Source organism: Lipotes vexillifer, unplaced genomic scaffold (genome assembly GCF_000442215.2).
Source record: "Lipotes vexillifer unplaced genomic scaffold, Lipotes_vexillifer_v1.1 scaffold809, whole genome shotgun sequence".
Taxonomy (NCBI): Eukaryota; Metazoa; Chordata; class Mammalia; order Artiodactyla; family Lipotidae; genus Lipotes; species Lipotes vexillifer.
Window position 1 is genome coordinate 772,890 of NW_006788521.1, and position 20,108 is coordinate 792,997.

General features: G+C 37.5%; 1 protein-coding gene across 1 annotated transcript in view; it reads right to left on the reverse strand.

Moving 5' to 3' along the window:
• The window catches only part of STX17 (syntaxin 17), a 95,483-nt gene that overhangs the window by 17,213 nt on the left and 58,162 nt on the right, over positions 1-20,108 (reverse strand). The window contains exons 4-6 of the mRNA XM_007461644.1: positions 8,670-8,895; positions 1,253-1,368; positions 1,124-1,174 (exon numbers count right to left, since the gene is read on the reverse strand). Coding sequence (XP_007461706.1) covers positions 1,124-1,174; positions 1,253-1,368; positions 8,670-8,895 — 393 coding nt within the window. The remainder of the gene's footprint in view (positions 1-1,123; positions 1,175-1,252; positions 1,369-8,669; positions 8,896-20,108) is intronic.

The window sequence follows — 20,108 nt, forward strand, 5'->3', positions numbered from 1 at the left end:
AGGGCTATTATTCACACTGCTAACAGTGATCTTTCTGAAGCACAGGCTATCACATCACTCTAATCTGCTCAAAAATCTACTGGCTCCTTGACACCTACAAAGTAAAGTTCAAATTCTTTGGTATGGCCTTCAATGGCATCTCAATCTCCTTGCTTAGTTTGTCCATGGTATCTTATGCTTTGGTTACACTGTAGTTCTTGTCATTCCTGAAAGGCTATACCCTTCTCTACTCCATGTTTTTGTTTAGATGTCTTCAAATGCACCCCCTCATTCCCTCCTGTGGAAATTTTACTCATTTTCCAAGGCTTAAGCAAATGCTACCTATCTTGTGACACTATCCTTAATGCTTCTATGTCACAACCCCTGGCTCCCTCCCTTGGAATTAAACAATTCTCCTTGGAGCCAATAATACTTCTTTTCACACCTTATTTTTGCATTTAACAATAATGCTTGAAATTTCAGTTTTGGGTGAGTCCAAGCTTATGGCCACCCACTGTAAATCCTTAAAGGCAGACAGCAGACTTCATTTATTTCTATATCCAACCTTGTCAGAACCCCAATACCAAGTACCTTTTGTGTAAAAAGTGCTTAATAAATTTTTTTTTAATTGAACTGGGATTTGAGGACAGTTAGACTTCTGTCCATGGCTCAATACCAGTCTTAAAAATTGTAAATTCGGGACTTCCCTGGTGGCACAGTGGTTAAGAATCTGCCAATGCAGGGGACACGGGTTCGAGCCCTGGTCTGGGAAGATCTCACATGCTGCAGAGCAACTAAGGCCATGCACCACAACTACTGAGCCCACGTGCCACAACTGCCAAAGCCCGCGTGCCTAGAGCCCGCGGTCTGCAACAAGAGAAGCCACTGCAATGAGAAGCCTGCACACCGCAATGAAGAGTAGCCCCCGGTCGCTGCAAATAGAGAAAGCCCACGCGCAGCAACGAAGACCCAATGCAGCCAAAAATAAAAAATTAATTAATTAATTAAAAAAAAAGAATAAAGAGCCTTAATTTTTAAAAAATTGTAAATTCTATTAAAATTCTGATCAGAAGCCTAGTGATTGATAAAAGTCTCTTATCCTATTAATCTAACATCTCTGAGCCAAAAACAGTTATATACTTACATTCACTAGGAGAGAGAAATCAGTGACCAGTTGGCTAAGTTCAATTAAGTCCTTAAAAAGCAAGAGAAAGAGGAAGTTACTTACTTTCATGCCTCACAGCTACCAAAAGGAAAATCATTTTTAACATACCGCTTCTAAGGTTTCCCATGATTCTGCAGCATTTTGATCTCGAGGAATTTCAGGCAACACATATATCTGAGTCATACTCTGAGGATCAGCTTCATCTTCAGTAGTGTGAAATGTTCCTGGATGAACATAGCCTCATGTTTAGAGTTTATCTGCTTTGTTAGAAAGATGGTAGAATGAATCAATTCCATAAAACAGCTACCATGTGAAATGCTTACTAACAGAATTCAGGCTCAAAGTAAATTGATTATATATCTATGGGCAAGTTAGTTAACAAATATTTTTTAATTATTCTACAAAGTCATCTAAAAAATTGCTACAAATACAACTTACCCAATCTGAATAACTAGGGCTAGATGTGGAAGTAGCACAAAGTAGAACTACTCTATTTGGCCAATGTTCTATGAAGAGATACCCAGTAGATATGTTTAACACTTTTCATTGCTAAATCATTAACATTTATTTGGCTATTTTAGTAATAAACATCAGATTCACAAGATTTTAAAAGTAGGGAAGTGATGTATTTTTAGCAATGAAAATCAGTCATTTTTGGTAACAATAAATTTGTCATCAAACTAACATCTCTTACCATATGTATCTTTTTGTACATATTGCCATCCTTCTCCTCAGAGTAATTTTTCTGGCCCATGCCTCCACTGCTTCTATGTCATTTCTGGATTTTAAAAAGTCATCAACCCATTAAGGCTTTCCTTATTAAACACTGCTATAAAGATGAATTAATTTATACTCCAAACTCCACTTTCAAGTTTTCTTATTTCCTTCTATTGGTTTTACCAATCCATTCATTAAACTGATATTTATAAAATGCCTACTATATGCCAATCAGTGTGCTAAGGTAAATCACAAAACAGTTCCAAGTCATAGTGGTTAGGGGTATGGGCCTAGTCAGAAAGACCTGGGTTAGAATCCTAGTTTGGCTACTTACTAGCTCTTTGACTTGGGAAGGTATTTCACCTCTTTGACTGATTTTCCTCATTTGTAAAATGAGGTGGTATTTATTTTGCACTGTGGCTGGCTTATCTATTAAGAACAAGTGGTTAATAGTTACTATTACTGTCACTGCTACTGCCACTATTGTTAATGGAACTTACTATATAATGTGTGATATAGACAGGTTAACAGGCAAGTTCAGTATAGTCTGATAAGAACTATGATATGGGTAAGCATGGAATGCTATGTGAGCACCAAAGAAAGGTGTTTAACCTAGACTTGTGGAGGAAGAGTGGTCTGAGAAGGTTCTGAAGCTGAAGCCTGAGGATGAACAGAAATTATATAGCTGAACTGGGGCAAGGGTAGAGGGGGAAGGAGAAAGTATTCAGGCCAGGGAGAATAATATTTGCGTAAGTTTGGGAACTGAAAGGAGTCAGTATAACTGAAGCATAGACTATGACAAGAGAAAGCAAAGGTTGAGGCTGGAAATCTAAGATGACATCATTTATGGCATTGTAAACTATATTAAAGAGTTTTGTCTTTCTCTTAAGATAAATATGGAACTTTTAAAAGGAGTGGGAGACTATTGGGAAGCTGAGGGTGCCATAATCAGATTTCAGATTTAGAAAGGTAACCACAGCTACAGTGTGAAAAACACATTAAGGATGGAGTTGAAAGGTGAAAACTTTTAAAGAGTGAAAAACCAGTTGGGAGGCTTTTCAATGTGTCTGGTGCAAAATGATGATGGTGTGCTTTAGGACAGTGGCAGTGGAAATGGAAAGAAGAGATCTGAAGGTCTACTTCCCTTTGTCTTCCTTACTGCAAGCTGAAAACACCTACCTCTTTAATATTTTCTGAGCACCCATTATGTATTGTGTTGAGTACCAGGGATAAAAAAGTGAATACAAAGTATCTGCTCTCAAGGAACTTATATTCTAGCAGAGAAGACATACAAAGAGACAACCCTAAAACAATAAGAGAGTGCACTGATATCTAGCTAAATATAGATACATATAGTATTTATGGGAGTTTCAAGCTACGGGTGGCATCTGACCTAGTTTGGTGTGGTGTGCACCAAACTATAAAAGGTGATCTTTTCTACTAGCCTAAGAAGATAGGAATATAAATTCTAGGTGGAGAGACCAGCATGAAAAAGGTCCTCAAAAAAAAAAAAAAAAACCAATATAGCTTAAAATAAAATCAGCAGTCTGGTCTTCCCAAAGCATAAAGTAAAACATACAATATAAAAGTGGTATTTTATAAAACTGCATTACTATTTTAATTTCAGAATTTGAGAATGTTTTACCTCTTGAGGAAAAAAACCCATCTGAATTGTTTAGGAAGGGCACAGTCAGTTGATTAAAAGTTAATTTGTAGGCTTATTAGAATTGACAGTGTTCTTTTAATTTTGAATCTTCACTGAAATGAATACATTTCCCTACCTTAAAGGAAGAGCAAAAACATCAAATACAAAATATGTTTTACATTACAACATATAGCAAATATCCAACATTTTAAAAGCTCTGATTTTTACAAATGCTTAAAAGAGTTATTTACCCTGTCTTAAGTTATCACATAAAAATACTTCTCAAAGTAATTAATTATTCTAAGATCTTTCTTCTACTTAATATTGCTTTTGTAATAAGAGCTCCCAACTTCTTTAATAGGATGATGAATAATGATAACTGTTATCATTAACGGATCAAATGTAAAGCAGAACTTTATAAACATAACACCACTCAAAAGATTATTTTTTAAGCCATAATCTTCGTTCTGTTAAGAGCAGATTCCAATGAAATATGCCAGGATATATAACAAAATAATTATTATTATCTTGATTACATAAATTCTTGATCTAAAAAACGAAGGGATGGGAAATGTTTGACATTTGAAGCAAACACAAAAGATTTCCCTCAGTGAAAAACTAAAAAATGTTTAAGTCATTTATGTTTCACTTGAAACCAAACTGCGTATGCATCTTAGTTCAAATGGAGTCTTAGAACAAAGAAATCTGTTCTCTTCCATGGAAAATCCTGCTGTAAATTTACAACTCAGAACATCACTAATCAATTCGAGGCGTGACTAACAATTGAGAAAGGAATCTTTTAATTTCTACAACTTCCGTAATTCATTTATTCCAGCTTGTATTAAAAATCATTATCTCAGTGATCATCCATTGACTTTGAACTTTTACAAGTTGCTACAGACATGATGAGGCAAAACACAGAGATAGATTATAGCTGCAGGAAAGATGGCTAAAGAGTTCTTATCCTGTCCACAGAAGTCAAAATTGCTATTGTTTTATAGGACATAACAATCTCAGTTCCATCCACTTGCAAACAACTGCAAGTGTAAAGGGCACGTGGACTATACGTATCACTCACCAGTGTTTTTCAAATTCTATTTATAAAACATTATTGACTCTAAACTCAAATAAACATCAAGATATTTTTAGTTCATGTGAAAAATAAGCTTAATAACATGGACATAAGACTTCTCCTTTCTCTCTATGTGTCTAAACATATTCTCTCTCTGCGCCCCCACCTTTCTCCATACATCAAGAAGGGCAATGATTCTAGTAAGAATTACAACACATATTTAAGGAATTTCTACTAAATTTTACTACATTAGAAAAAGTTCCATTATAAATCTAAGTTAATTCAAAAGCATTTCCTGAATTCGTTCATGTTCTAACAGCTTTAACATAGTGACATTATTTTATTGATCATCTACATAAACCTACCCATCAAAATAAGATGACTTCTAAGTCATGGCTTTACTATGCTGCAGAGGAGAATTTTTAAGAATATTAAAACCAATACAAAACACACCTTCTGAATAATATACAAAAGCATCTACATGATTTACAAAACTGTTCAATACAAGTGTATATATATACCTGTGATAAAATCTAATATTTCATTAAATTCAATATGCTGGTCTGAAGTTCCCAGCAGTTTTAAGGTTAGATTCTTTCCTTTTGTGAATATTTGTTTAAAATGTAATAAGATTCTGTTTCTATTGCACTGATGAAGTGTGTGTGCTGGATGGGGAGTAAGAAAGAAAGATAGAGAGAAGCACTGGTTTGCTCTGTATGCCTTGATACACCTTTCTAAATACAAAACAAATGTGTAGGCTCATCACTTCTCTTGGTGGGAGGCAATATGCTAAAAATGAACTAGACACACAGGAGAGAAAGAAGGGAGTTTCTCAGATCAGGCAAGATCGGCAGAGAAGATTTGCTTTAGGAACTCTCAGAATCTGGACAAAAGAAACAGCAAAATCATCACAGCTTCCCCCTAAACTTAATAAGCTTCTTTCATTCTCCAGAGAACATAAAACATTCTATTCTACTTGTTATTTCTATCTGTAAATGAAAAACTATTTTTGTATTTTGATCTCAGTCATGGAAATGTGGCAACATTGCTCCTGAATCTTGATGTTTCCAACCAATTTATTTATAATCAGATTGAATTTTTAAAGGAAAAAGTATTTTAAGGCACTTAATTTCTGTGCAAATCAAACATATATTTTCTGTATAGGCTGTCATTACGAGTACCTAAAGCAAAAATAAGAAAAAAACAGAGAGCACAATATAAAAACATGTAGAATGACAGAAAAGAGTCTACAGCTAGAAGAAGACCACACATGGAGCAAACCCAGTTCTTACTCCACTATTAAAGTCTTATGTATTAGTTGCTCTCCTTTCGTTATTCTTCTTTCCCACCCTCTCAATTACTTGTTAATAATATTTATGGATTTAACACAACCTAGTAGAAACTTCACATTTGGTGAAATACTTAGGCATTGGGTGAGACAGTTAATTTTAACTGCTAATGTTGGCAATGGATTCAAAGTCAAAGCACAATCTGACCAGCAGACAGTTCAGAATTTGAAACTATACACACTGTTTTAGGTATAATTTAGGTATCTGATTTTATAAATAGAATGACTGTTTCAATTAAATCAGCACTAGATGCAGAGAGTTAATTTTGTAGTTTCTCTCAGTTAGTTCTTTAGCTAATTTGGTATTCCATGAATTGAGAAGTTTGAGAACCAACAGAGTTGGAAAACAAATTTCACCTATTTCTTCTCCCTTATCCTCTGGCTCTGCCCCAATCTTCTTCACTTCCTCCGTACACATGCTTCCTCAAATTTTGCCAACATTTTTTTTTTAACACCAGTCAGTGCCCTACAGAGAAAGTTAATTGCCAGCAAACTGGGTAAACTACCTTTTTCTAATCATCACCCAATTCCTCTGATGACAATATAAACCCAAATTTGTTGAGCCCAAACAATCCTACTGGTAGAAACACAAACAATGCAATACTAAAATGCAAATTAAAGCTAGAATACTTAAATAGAACTCAAAATTTTTGTTTGCTAAGGAATTGCTGGTGATAGCAATTCAAAACTAAATAGCAGGGCTTCCCTGGTGGCGCAGTGGTTGAGAGTCCGACTGCCGATGCAGGGGACGCGGATTCGTGCCCCGGTCTGGGAAGATCCCACATGCCACGGAGCAGCTGGGCCCGTGAGCCATGGCCACTGAGCCTGCGCGTCCGGAGCCTGTGCTCCACAGCAGGAGAGGTCACAACAGTGAGAGGCCCGCGTACCGCAAAAAAACCCAAAAAAACAAAACAACAACAACAAAAAAACTAAATAGCAGAAGAGACTGATGCCAGTGACTCTTACAAGAAAATCCAACATTATCAGTGTTATTACTGTCATCACAACTGTCACAATGTCTGGTAGATAAGATGACTCCTTAATCTCACGGAACTTATAAGGCCCAGTTTCTCTATACACAAACATAAAGTATAGGTTTGCACTACATGGTAAGAACAGCATTCAGCTGCATCATTACGGAGGTGATAATTACATATGAACAAGATGATGTAAACAGTAACTACAAACTATCAAAAAGCAGTCTTCCCAAACACTCTTCGACCAAGGTTGAGTGCTAACATTTCCTTCTCCCCAGAACAACACTTTAGGCAGTGTTGCTACGTAGTGGTTATCGACAGAGTGAAGTGATTAGAGCACATCTGAAATTAGAAAATTGTCTCTAAAAAGATGTTTATTCATTCATATTTCTAAAACATTTATTAATGATCCACTATGTGCCAAGTACTATGTATTATGTGCTTAGGTACTAAGGAAGCAATAAAAGCAAGATTACCCAGAAACTCTGGATGATGGCCTAAATGTTTCTTCTATTATAAAAAAAAATTTCCCTGTAAAACTGGATCATTAGTACTGAAAATACAGCGTTAAAAATAATCTGGTTTTGGAGACAGGGAGTGATACAGGAACCTCCTAACTCCTAGGTAAATAAAAAGAGGAAAACGGGTCAGCTGTAACATCTCTCAGATTGTATTCTAATTTGTAATTTATTTATACCGCATCCTTTCCATAAAGTTTTATGGTGGCTTAGAACATATATAAACTGTAATAAGATGACATAAATTAAAAAGAGAAACTCTAAAACAAAAATGGAAATACAAGGACAGCAATTATAAAACAAAGCCAGGAAAGTTCAAAATTTGGGCTTTTGCAAATTAAAAAATTTAGATTTAAGTATTCCAGTAAACAATTCAAGTAGAGAAATCTTATTAGTTATGCCATTCAATACCCAGAAGAATAAAAAAGATTAATTGGGGCTTCCCCGGTGGCACAGTGGTTGGGAGTCCACCTGCCGATGCAGGGGACACGGGTTCGTGCCCCGGTCCAGGAAGATCCCACATGCCACGGAGCGGCTGGGCCCGTGAGCCATGGCTGCTGAGCCTGCGCGTCCGGAGCCTGTGCTCCGCAACGGGAGAGGCCACAACAGTGAGAGGCCCGTGTACCGCAAAAAACAAAACAAAACAAAACAAAAGATTAATTGCTTTGAAGTACTACTACCTATTAAACAAAGAATATTTTTCAGGGTTCCTTACACAGACATTATACAATGCTATCAACAATTATCAATTACATCCTTAGAAGAGTTATCATGACAAGTTTCATTGGCCTCTTTCTTAGAGTATCACTTCATAAAAGTTAATGGCATGACCCCCAATGCAGACTTTTCTGGGAGACAGATCTAACATGCCCTCTGAAAACCAGAATGCCTAAGAAAGAAGCATGCCTGCCTAGGCCACCCCCGCACCTGGAGATGAGGGAGGAGTACTCTGAAGACAAGGATGACATTCTCCTTAGGAAATATTTTAAAATTTATTTTTAATATATGCACAACTAGGTACTTGAAGCTTTTAAGTTCCTCACTATACAGCATAGCCTCAATTTTTTTTACCCTGTAAAACTTTTAGGATATGCAATTCCAAGCACACTCAGGGTCCAAGAATTCAGCATACTGGACTAGGAGGTGATCCCTGGAGATTTATATATAATCTGCAATACCAATACAAGGAGGTAAACTTAATTAACTGCATTACTATACTATCATCAAGAATAAGACTTAGTACATTACCACCAACAGTCATGGATCTGGTCAAAGAAGGCTGTAATAAAGTTTCTTCATCATTAAATTGTTTCTTAAGTTCTTCTACAGATTCCAGATGGAGTTGAAGAAATTCTGCTGTTGCTGCTGATGCTTCTTCTTTAACAGGATCTATCATTCTCTTCAGAAGTCCAAGGTCATCCTTTTGGACTTTCAAACAAAGCTTCTCCATTTCTCGGATATTGGAGCGGAGTTGCTGTAAAAGAAAAAAAAATCTTTAAAGCCACCATCTCTTAATATAAAATATCTTTATTTTCAGAGGTAATTTGTCATAATGGCTTTCAATGGAAATCAGAAGTATTCTTTACAACAGACAGTATGTATTAATACTTTTTTGTTTTTTCATGTCTCTGGCCAAATCCAGCTTCTTTAGAACTCACATCCTCATACTCTGAATTTATTTAGCATTTTTTCCTTCATTAAATGTGATTATTACAAAGGTAACAAATGCTCTTCATAATAAATGAAACACTGCAGAAACACATCAAGAAAAACTTAATGACTTTTTATTTTATATTGGAGTATAGCTGATTAACAATGTTGTGTTGGTTTCCCTCACTTCACCAATCCTACCACTTCTCTTAACTCAGTCCTTTCACATACTTATTGCTCATACAAACATTAGCATATACAGCTTTTCTTTTTATAAAAAACAAATTACGTTTGTTTGCACAATAATCTACAATTGACAAACTTCCACACCCCAACTTAACAATATCATAATGGATATCCCTCCTGGTCAATGACTGTACCACATACCATAGTACTGATGTAATATAATTTATTCGATCACTCCTCCAGTGATTAAAGTCATTGATGTTGTTTCCAGTTTTTAGTTATTACAAACTATGAAACAAACGTACTAGACTATAAACCCTAATATATGGTAACAGTATATATTAGTGTTCTAGCATATACTATTATACTACATTTTGTAGGAATGATTCCCCAAAGTTAGAGTACTCACTCAAAGGATAATATGTATCTTTATTTCAATAGCTATTATCAGTTCTTCCTCAAAAGGCTTAACAACTCACACTACCACTGAAGTCTAAGTTCCCATTTCCCCATATACTGCCAGTACTACATGTTATCTCACTGTTGTTTTACTTTGAATTGCTCTCTGAAGTTGCTAGATTTTGATGAAATGATTTTCTCCACTGTTAAAAATCACCTATTGCCATAATTTATAAATTTTTCTCTAATGTTGATATAATAAACTATGGGCAAATTTCATGTTACAGGGCCATTTTAATATTTCTGAGACAGACCCCCCTTGGTCAATATATACAATTTTTTAATACACTGTGGGATTCAATTTGCTAATATTTTATTTGGAATTTTAGTACATCTGTATGAGTATGTGAATGTGTGTGTGTGTGTGTGTGTGTGTGCATGGATGCACACATGAACAGTGTGTGTGTCTATACTATCTTCACTAGGTTTAAACTTATTCTAACAGGTTTAAGTTTATGCTAGCTTCATAAAATAAACTGGGGAGCTTTTCATCTTTTTCAGTGGTCTAGACTTTGAAAAATATAAAAACCAATTCTTCTTTTACAGTTAAACAGAACTTGTAAGAATGATCTATATATGATGCTTATTTTAAAATTATAGATCTCTAGTCATATAATATTTTAAATTCTTTTCCCCTAATGTACTTTCACAGACACTAATGCAAATCCTGTACAGGAGACAGAACAAAAAGTACTGATTTCTTAAATTTTTCAAGTGCCTACTTTGAGTGAGGTGATGTAGTCCATATTATTACATTCCACATTATTACACATAGAGAAATCAAAACAAAATTTGTTCAGGATTTACTTAATTATCTAGCAGCAAAACTCAGGTTAAAACCCAGGTATTCTTACAAGTCCAGCAACCTTTCTATTAAACTATAACCATAATTCCTAGCTATACGGTACCGTAATACAATCTAAAGTATCTATTGTATTCTACTAAAATTAAAGCTAATTGTGAAAAAAAAAATAGTTTAGCTACCACCTAGAGCATCTTGTAAGATATTGTGGATGAATCAAAAAGTTGTACCTCTATCCTATCATGACTCTATGCTTCATTTAACTTTATGTCCACTCTTATCCCCATGTGAGCTGGAAAACCTAAAGATAATTGGAGTGTGGATTAAAAATATGTGATACATAAGCATTTTAGATGTAAAATTCATGGAACCCTAAGGGGCTTATGTGATCATTCAATTCAACTTCACAATTTTACAATATGGAAACTAGAGTCCAGCTGAACACAGTGGCAGAATTAGGACTAGAGTCCAGTTCTCAAGTCCTGGAAAAATATTGTCTCCTACACACCTCTTGGCTGTGTGATTCCTTTCTGGACTACAGTTATAACTTGGTTATGTACTTGCTACATAGTTCATAGAGGTATTTTATGTGATGTTACTTTGGAGAAGCATTAAGAAGTTTCTGCAGCTAATGAGCATTTGCCTCTGACATATTCTCCCCCTCTTATAGAATCTGTACATATGTTACATCCCCAGTCAAATTACGGTGTCTAGCTTTAAGAACTCTTTATTACTATGGGTGAAGGGAAAAATGTTAAGGGAGAGAAAGAAAATACCCATTTAACTATAAAATCTGATACTATAATAACAAAAACACAAATAATGGCTAAATCTGTATCAACACTACTGTAAGTTGTCCATTATGCTAAGTGCTTTATCTTCTTTATCTTGTTTTACCTTCACAATTTATTTTTGAAATAGATATTACTGTTTTTCTCATTCTACAGAAGAGAAAATTAAAAGCAAATTAAGAAAATATCCCAGGATTACACTTCTAGTAAAAAGTAAAGCCAGGAATCAAATTCAGGCTACAGAGCATGTGTTCTCAACAACTTTACTATATAGCTATACTATCCAAAAGAAATACAATACAAACCATAAATGCAAGCCATACACTATGTAATTTTAAATTTTCTAACAGTCACATTAAAAAAGTAAAAAGAAAGAGATAAATTAGTTTTAATATATTTTATTTAACCCAACGCATCTAAAACATTATCATTTCAACATGTAATCAATATAAAAATTATTAATGAAATATGTTACATGATTTTATTTGTAGTCAGTCTTAGAAATTTGGCATATATATTATATTCACAGCACATCTCAATTCAAACTAGCCACATTTTAAGTGCTCAACAATTATATGTGGCTAAGGGCTACTATATTGGACAGCTACTATATAGCTACAAAGTCTCTCTAAAGTTAATATGTGAAGAATATAAAGTAGGTGTTTCTGCTTCTGGCTATAGCAGGCTGGATAATTAAAATAACTCTCCCATCAATGACTACTTAAAAAGCTGAAAGCAACATAAATCACAAAACAAACCAAAAGAAAAATAAATTCAAAAGCATCAAAAAGCAAACAAGATAGCGAGAAATTTGTAGGCCAAGAATTGGGCAAAGATGGAAATCCAGAGACGTGAGTCCTGAATTTAGGTCACATTTGCTTGAGGGTATCTGCTTACCAGAGTGCTTGACAGCCTCACAAATCTCAGGGTAAAATATCCAATGCCAGGACCTGCTATGGATAAGCACTACGGTGCCTTGGGCTGGAATCTTAAAAGAATTACACCCTAGGAGCACAGGTGATCCTGAAATAAATCAGCCCTTGCATGAACTGCAGTTCAGCTTCCTGCCTTTTGTGTAGCTAACATAAATCTTTATCTCTGAAATAGTATAAAGATAATCTTGGAAGTTAGTACCCCAGAGGCTTAGAAGAAGCAAATGAACATCTTCTCTGGAGGAAAATAACATCATTCCTAGCTATCAATAACTTCCATAAATAATTTTTCAAATATAATGTCCACCAGTCAAAGACAAGCACATGAGGACATACACAACATAATGAAGAAACAGCAGAAACAACAGACAACTGAAACATCCAAAGGGACATCTAATAGGGGAATTAGCAAATGTGACTTATAAAACTATGGTTATTTTGTTCCAAGATATAAGTATCAAGCTTGAAAATTCAGGAGATAACCAGAAACTATAAAAGGCAAAATACAGATTTTAGAAAAGAATGAATATCATTTAAAAATACAGTAAACAATCTTTGTACACTGTTGGTGGTAATGTAATTTGGTACAGCCACTGTGAAAAACAGTATGGAGGTTCCTTAAAAAAATAAAAATAGAACTACCATGACCCGGCAATTCCACTCCTGGATATATATCCAAAAAAATCGAAAAACATTAATTTGAAAAGATACATGCGAAGATTGCTGGAGAAGATGGCAGAAGAGTAAGACGCGGAGATCACCTTCCTCCCCACAGATACACCAAAAATACATCTACACTGGAACAACTCCTACAGAACACCTACTGAAAACTGGCAGAAGACCCCAGACCTCCCAAAAGGCAAGAAACCCCCCATGTACCTGGGTAGGGCAAAAGAAAAAAGAATAAACAGAGACAAAAGGAAAGGGAAGGGACCTGCACCAGTGGGAGGGAGCTGTGAAGGAGGAAAGGTTTCCACACACTAGGAAGCCCCTTCGTGGGCAGAGACTGCAGGTGGCAGAGGGGGAAAGCTTCGGTGCCGCGAAGGAAAGCACAGCAACCAGGGTACGGAGGGCAAAGCGGAGAGTTTTCCGCACAGAGGATCGGTGCCGACCGGTACTCACCAGCCCGAGAGGCTCGTCTGCTCACCCGCCGGGGAGGGCGGGGCTGGGAGTTGAGGCTCGGGCTTCGGTCGGAGTGCCGGGAGAGGACTGCGGTTGGCGGTGTGACCAGAGCCTGCAGGGGGCTGGTGCGCCGCGGCTAGCCGGGAGGGAGTCCGGAGAAAGGTCTGGACCTGCCAAACAGGCAAGAGACTTTTTCTTCCCTCTGTTTCCTGGTGCGTGAGGAGAGGGGATTAAGAGCGCTGCTTAAAGGAGCTCCAGGGACGGGCACGAGCCGCGGCTAAAAGCACGGACCCCAGAGATGGGCATGGGACGCTAAGGCTGCTGCTGCCGCCACCAAGAAGCCTGTGTGTCAGCACAGGTCACTATCCACACCGCGCTTCCGGGAAGCCTATGAAGCCCGCCACTGCCAGGGTCCTGGGATCCAGGGACAACTCCCCCAGAAGAACGCACGGCGGGCCTCAGACTGGTGCGATGTCATGCCTGACTCTGCCGCCGCAGGCTCGCCCCGCACTCCGTGCCCCTCCCTCCCCCCGGCCTGAGTGAGCCAGAGCCCCCGAATCAGTGGCTCCTTTAACCCTGTCCTGTCTGAGCGAAGAACAGACACCCTCCGGGCGACCTACACGCACAGGCAGGGTCAAATCCAAAGCTGAGCCCCTGGGAGCTGTGAGAAAAAAGAAGAGAAAGGAAAATCTCTCCCAGCAGCCTCAGAAGCAGCGGATTACAGCTCCACAATCAACCTGATGTACCCTGCATCTGTGGAATACATGAATAGACAACGAATCATCCCAAATTAAGGAGGTGGACTCTGAAAGGAAGATTTATGATTTTTTTCCCCATTTCCTCTTTTTGTGAGTGTGTATGTGTATGCTTCTGTGTGAGATTTTGTCTGTATAGCTTTGCTTCCAAGATTTACCCTAGGGTTCTATCCGTCCGTTTTTTTTGTTTGTTTTTCGTTTTGTTTTTAATTTTTTTTCTTAATAATTATTTTTTATTTTAATAACTTTTATTTTATTTTACCTTTTTTCTTTCTTTCTTTCTTTCCCTCCTTCCCTCCTTTAGACAACAAATCATCCCAAATTGAGGAGGTGGACTTTGAGAGCAAGATTTATGATTTTTTTCCCCTTTTCCTCTTTTTGTGAGTGGGTATGTGTATGCTTCTATGTGAGACTTCGTCTGTATAACTTTGCTTCCACCATTTGTCCTAGGGTTCTATCCGCCCGTTTTTTTTTAACTTTGTTTCCTTTTTTTCTCTTAAAAATTATTTTATTTTAAAAACTTTATTATATTTTATCTTACTTTATTTCACGTTATCTTTTTTCCTTCCCTCCTTCCTTCCTCCCTCCCTCCCTTTTCTTTCCTTTCATTCTTTCTTTCTTTCTGCTTCTACTAATTCTTTCTTTCTACTTTACCTCCTTTTTAATCTGAGCCATGTGAATGAAAGGCTCTTGGTACTGCAGCCAGGAGTCAGTGCTGTGCCTCTGAGGTGGGAGAGCCAACTTCAGGACACTGGTCCACAAGAGACCTCGAGCTCCACATAATATCAAACGGCAAAAACCTCCCAGAGATCTCCATTTCAACACCAGCACCCAGCTTCACTCAATGACCAGCAAGCTACAGTGCTGGACATCCTATGCCAAACAACTAGAAAGAAAGGAACACAACACCACCCATTAGCAGAAAGGCTGCCTAAAATCATAACTCCACAGAAACCCCAAAACACACCACCAGACGTGGACCTGCCCACCAGAAGGACAAGATCCAGCCTCATCCAACAGAACACAAGCACTAGTCCCCTCCACCAGGAAGCGTACACAACCCACTGAACCAACCTTAGCCACTGGAGACAGACACCAAAAACAACGGGAACTACGAACCTGCAGCCTGCAAAAAGGAGACCCCAAACACAGTAAGATAAGTAAAATGAGAAGACAGAAAAACACACAGGAGATGAAGGAGCAAGATAAAAACCCACCAGACCTAACAAATGAAGAGGAAATAGGCAGTCTACCTGAAAAAGAATTCAGAATAACGATAGTAAACATGATCCAGAATCTTGGAAATAGAATAGGAAAACTGCAAGAAACATTTAACAAGGACCTAGAAGAACTAAAGATAAAACAAACAACGATGAACAACACAATAAATGACATTAAAAATACTATAGATGGGATCAATAGCAGAATAACTAAGGCAAAAGAACGGATAAGTGACCTGGAAGATAAAATAGTGGAAATAACTACTGCAGAGCAGAATACGGAAAAAAGAATGAAAAGAACTGAGGACAGTCTCAGAGACCTCTGGGACAACATTAAACGCACCAACATTCGACTTATAGGGGTTCCAGAAGAAGAAGAGAAAAAGAAAGGGACTGAGAAAATATTTGAAGAGATTATAGTTGAAAACTTCCCTAATATGGGAAAGGAAATAGTTAATCAAGTCCAGAAAGCACAGAGAGTCCCATACAGGATAAATCCAAGGAGATACTCCAAGATACATATTAATCAAACTGTCAAAAATTAAATACAAAGAAAACACATTAAAAGCAGCAAGGGAAAAACAACAAATAACACACAAGGGAATCCCCATAAGGTTAACAGCTGATCTTTCAGCAGAAACTCTGCAAGCCAGAAGGGACTAGCAGGACATACTGAAAGTGATGGAGAAAAACCTGCAACCAAGATTACTCTACCCAGCAATGATCTCAAATTTGATGGAGAAATTAAAACCTTTATAGACAAGCAAAAGCTGAGAGTTCAGCACCACCAAACCAGCTTTACAACAACTGCTAAAGGAACTTCTCTAGGCAAGAAACATAAGAGAAGGAAAAGACCTACAATAACGAACCCAAAACAATTAAGAAAATGGGAATAGGAACATACATATCGATAATTACCTTAAATGAAATGTAAATGGACTAAATGCTCCCACCAAAAGACACAGATTGGCTGAATGGATACAAAAACAAGACCCATATATATGCTGTCTACAAGAGACCCACTTCAGACCTAGAGACACATACAGACTGAAAGTAAGGGGATGGAAAAAGATATTCCATGCAAATGGAAACCAAAAGAAAGCTGGAGTAGCAATTCTCATGGGCTTCCCTGGTGGCGCAGTGGTTGAGAGTCCACCTGCCGATGTGGGAGACACAGGTTCATGCCCCCGTCCGGGAAGATCCCACATGCCGGGGAGCGGCTGGGTCTGTGAGCCATGGCCGCTGAGCCTGCGCGTCCAGAGCCTGTGCTCCACAACAGGAGAGGTCACGGCAGTGAGAGGTCCGTGTACTGCAAAAAAAAAAAAAACAAAAAAACAAAAAAAAACTAGAAACAAATGACAATGGAGGGCTTCCCTGGTGGCGCAGTGGTTGGGAGTCCGCCTGCCGATGCAGGGGTTGTGGGTTCGTGCCCTGGTCTGGGAGGATCCCACATGCCGCGGAGCGGCTGGGCCCGTGAGCCATGGGGTCACAAATCAAGCCATGGTAAACTTAAGAAAATTGAAATCGTATCAAGTATCTTTTCCGACCACAACGCTATGAGACTAGATATCAATTATAGGAAAAGAGCTGTAAAAAATACAAACACATGGAGGCTATCGCAACAGGGAGAGGCCCGTGTACCGCCAAAAAAAAAACAAACAAACAAACAAACAAACAAACAAACAAAAATGACAATGGAGACACGATGACCCAAAAATCTATGGGATGCAGCAAAAGCATTTCTAAGAGGGAAGTTTATAGCAATACAATCCTACCTTAAGAAACAGGAAACAACTAGAATAAACAACCTAACCTTGCACCTAAAGCAATTAGAGAAAGAAGAACAAAAAAAACACCAAAGTTAGAAGGAAAGAAATCATAAAAATCAGATCAGAAATAAATGAAAAAGAAATGAAGGAAACTATAGCAAAGATCAATAAAACTAAAAGCTGGTTCCTTGAGAAGATAAACAAAATTGTTAAACAATTAGCCAGACTCATCAAGAAAAAAAGGGAGAAGACTCAAATCAATAGAATTAGAAAGAGAAAGGAGAAGTAACATCTGACCCTGCAGAAATACAACAGATCATGAGAGATTACTACAAGCAACTATACGCCAATAAAATGGACAACCTGGAAGAAATGGACATATTCTTAGAAATGTACAACCTGCCAAGACTGAATCAGGAAGAAATAGAAAATATGAATAGACAAATCACAAGCACTGAAATTGAAACTGTGATTAAAAATCTTCCAACAAACAAAAGTCCAGGACCAGATGGCTTCACAGGTGAATTCTATCAAACATTTAGAGAAGAGCTAACACCTATCCTTCTCAAACTCTTCCAGAATATAGCAGAGGGAGGAACACTTCCAAACTCTTTCTACGAGGCCACCATCACCCTGATACCAACACCAGACAAGGATGTCACAAAGAAAGAAAACTAAAGGCCAATATCACTCATGAACATAGATGCAAAAATCCTCAACAAAATACTAGCAAACAGAATCCAACAGCACATTAAAAGGATCACACACCATGATCAAGTGGGGTTTATCCCAGGAATGCAAGGATTCTTCAATAAACAGAAATCAATCAATGTGATAAACCATATTAACAAACTGAAGGATAAAATCCATATGATCATCTCAATAGATGCAGAGAAAGCTTTCGGCAAAATTCAACACCCATTTATGATAAAAACCCTGCAGAAAGTAGGCACAGTGGGAACTTTCCTCAACATAATAAAGGCCATATATGACAAACCCACAGCCAACATCTTCCTCAATGGTTAAAAACTGAAAGCATTTCCACTAAGATCAGGAACTAGACAAGGTTGCCCACTCTCACCACTCTTATTCAACATAGTTTTGGAAGTATTAGCCACAGCAATCAGAGAAGAGAAGGAAATAAAAGGAATCCAAATCGGAAAAGAAGTAAAGGTGTCACTGTTTGAAGATGACATGATACTATACATAGAGAATCCTAAAGATGCTACCACAAAACTACTAGAACTAATAGGTGAATTTGGTAAAGTAGCAGGATACAAAACTAATGCACAGAAATCTCTGGCATTCATATACACTAAGGATGAAAAATCTGAAAGTGAAATCAAGAAAACACTCCCATTTACCACTGCAACAAAAAGAATAAAATATCTAGGGATAAACCTACCTAAGGAGACAAAAGACCTGTATGCAGAAAATTATAAGACACTGATGAAAGAAATTAAAGATGATACAAATAGATGGAGAGATACACCATGTTCTGGGACTGGAAGAATCAACACTGTGAAAATGACTCTACTACCCAAAGCAATCTACAGGTTCAATGCAATCCCTATCAAACTACCACTGGCATTTTTTACAGAACTAGAACAAAAAATTTCACAATTTGTATGGAAACACAAAAGGCCCCGAACAGCCAAAGCAATCTTGAGAACAAAAAATGGAGCTGGAGGAATCAGGCTCCCTGACTTCAGACTATACTACAAAGCTACAGTAATCAAGACAGTATGGTACTGGCACAAAAACAGAAAGATAGATCAATGGAACAGGATAGAAAGCCCAGAGATAAGCCCATGCACATATGGTCACCTTATCTTTCATAAAAGAGGCAGGAATGTACAGTGGAGAAAGAACAGCCTCTTCAATAAGTGGTGCTGGGAAAACCGGACAGGTACATGTAAAAGTATGAGATTAGATCACTCCCTAACACTATACACAAAAATAAGCTCAAAATGGATTAAAGACCTAAATGTAAGGCCAGAAACTATAAAACTTTTAGAGGAAAACATAGGCAGAACACTCTATGACATAAATCACAGCAAGATCCTTTTTGACCTACCTCCTAGGAAAATGGAAATAAAAACAAACAAATGGGACCTAATGAAACTGCAAAGCTTTTGCACAGCAAAGGAAACCATAAACAAGACCAAAAGACAACCCTCAGAATGGGAGAAAATATTTGCAAATGAAGCAACTGACAAAGGATTCATCTCCAAAATTTATAAGCAGCTCATGCAGCTCAATAACAAAAAAACAAACAACCCCAACCAAAAATGGGCAGAAGACCTAAAGAGACATTTCTTCAAAGAAGACATACAGTCTGCCAACAAGCACATGCAAGAATGCTCAACATCATTAATCATTAGAGAAATGAAAATCAAAACTACAATGAGATATCATCTCACACTGGTCAGAATGGCCATCATCAAAAAATCTAGAAACAATAAATGCTGGAGAGGGTGTGGAGAAAAGGGAACCCTCTTGCACTGTTGGTGGGAATGGAAATTGATACAGCCACTGTGGAGAACAGTATGGAGGTTCCTTAAAAAACTACAAAGAGAACCACCATATGACCCAGCAATCCCACTACTGGGCATATACCCTGAGAAAACCATAATTCAAAAAGAGTCATGTACCAAAATGTTCATTGCAGCTCCATTTACAATACCTCAGAGATGGAAACAACCTAAGTGTCCATCATCAGAAGAATGGATAAAGAAGATGTGGCACATATATACAATGGAATATTACTCAGCCATTAAAAGAAACGAAATTGAGCTATTTGTAATGAGGTGGATAGACCTACAGTCTGTCATACATAGTGAAGTAAGTCAGAAAGAGAAAGATAAATACTGTATGCTAACACATATATATGGAATTTAAGAAAAAAAATGTCATGAAGAACCTAGGGATAAGACAGGAATAAAGACACAAACCTACTACAGAATGAACTTGAGGATATGGGGAGGGGGAAGGGTAAGCT